This window comes from Epinephelus moara, chromosome 19 (assembly GCF_006386435.1).
Source record: "Epinephelus moara isolate mb chromosome 19, YSFRI_EMoa_1.0, whole genome shotgun sequence".
In the NCBI taxonomy this organism is placed as follows: Eukaryota; Metazoa; Chordata; class Actinopteri; order Perciformes; family Serranidae; genus Epinephelus; species Epinephelus moara.
Window position 1 is genome coordinate 41,180,247 of NC_065524.1, and position 1,100 is coordinate 41,181,346.

Consider the following 1,100-nt stretch of genomic DNA (forward strand, 5'->3'; position numbering starts at 1 on the left):
GAGGGACAACTACGCAGGTTGATTTTAGCGCTGCTCATCGTGGACTATATTGCTGTCATTGTTCATTTTAGTCAAACCATACAGTTTGAAAACGAGGCGCGGCTCCAACTAGAAAACAATGTTTTGATGCATTGGATGTGCTGAATGTGCATATTAAGGCAGTACAGGAGGAGGTGCACATTAATAATCCTCCAGGACTGTAACATGCTCATGTTTAACCCAAACAATGTGTCATGTGACTGCAGTTGCTTCACATCCAGGTCGGAACACACAGCTTGGCAATTACACATCTTTGGAACAACATGAGTCCCTGATTCAGACCAAACGAGACGACTCTGGGGCAGCAGCCTGAGATGCTTTAAATCCTGAGCTGATGTTTTGCTGGGATTATTTTCAGATGTATGGTGAACATGCTTCAGCTCAGACGGCACGTGTTGGTACAGAAACATGTTACCTGTTAGTCTGGTGCGTCTGGCAGCTGGAGGAGATGCAGTGGACGGATTTGGACGCCTAAGGCTCTGTGCTTCATGCGTGGACGCCATGTCTCTCAGCTGGGACTGATTCAGAGTCAGACTGAAGGGAAGGTTCTAGAAATCATAAGAAATAAACATTTAAGTCCTAATGTTACTTTTCACATATGAACATGTTTGTATTTAAAGGCAGTGATAAAATAAATGTTTGTCCGTTTGTCTCTGAGCTGCATCTTAATACACATCTATACATAGACTCACAAACACACAATACAGGGAAAGATTTAAGTGTTTATAATCTCATAAACAAACATGACTTAACGTAAAGTTCTTTAGGTTGAGTTATCTTCATGTGACATATGCAATGTATGTTATGTACTTAAGGCAAAGTTACGTAGGATATGTTTCAGAAAGTAAAGTCACATACTTCACATAAAGTTACAACAGTTACGTAGTACGTAGGTCAGGTATGTGAAAGTAAAGTTACGTAGTTAACATAAAGTTACGCAGGACAGGTTTGTGAAAGTAAAGTTACGTAGTTAACATAAAGTTACGCAGGATAGGTTTGTGAAAGTAAAGTTACATAGTTAACATAAAGTTACGTAGGTCAGGTTTGTGAAAGTAAAGTTA

At 39.8% G+C, this 1,100-nt stretch overlaps 1 protein-coding gene across 1 annotated transcript in view; it reads right to left on the bottom strand.

The window, feature by feature from the left end:
- The window catches only part of LOC126407027 (GTPase IMAP family member 7-like), an 8,396-nt gene that overhangs the window by 3,364 nt on the left and 3,932 nt on the right, over positions 1-1,100 (bottom strand). Inside the window, exon 2 of the mRNA XM_050071682.1 lies at positions 455-587. Within this exon, the coding sequence (XP_049927639.1) occupies positions 455-542 (88 nt within the window). The 5' untranslated portion in view covers positions 543-587. The remainder of the gene's footprint in view (positions 1-454; positions 588-1,100) is intronic.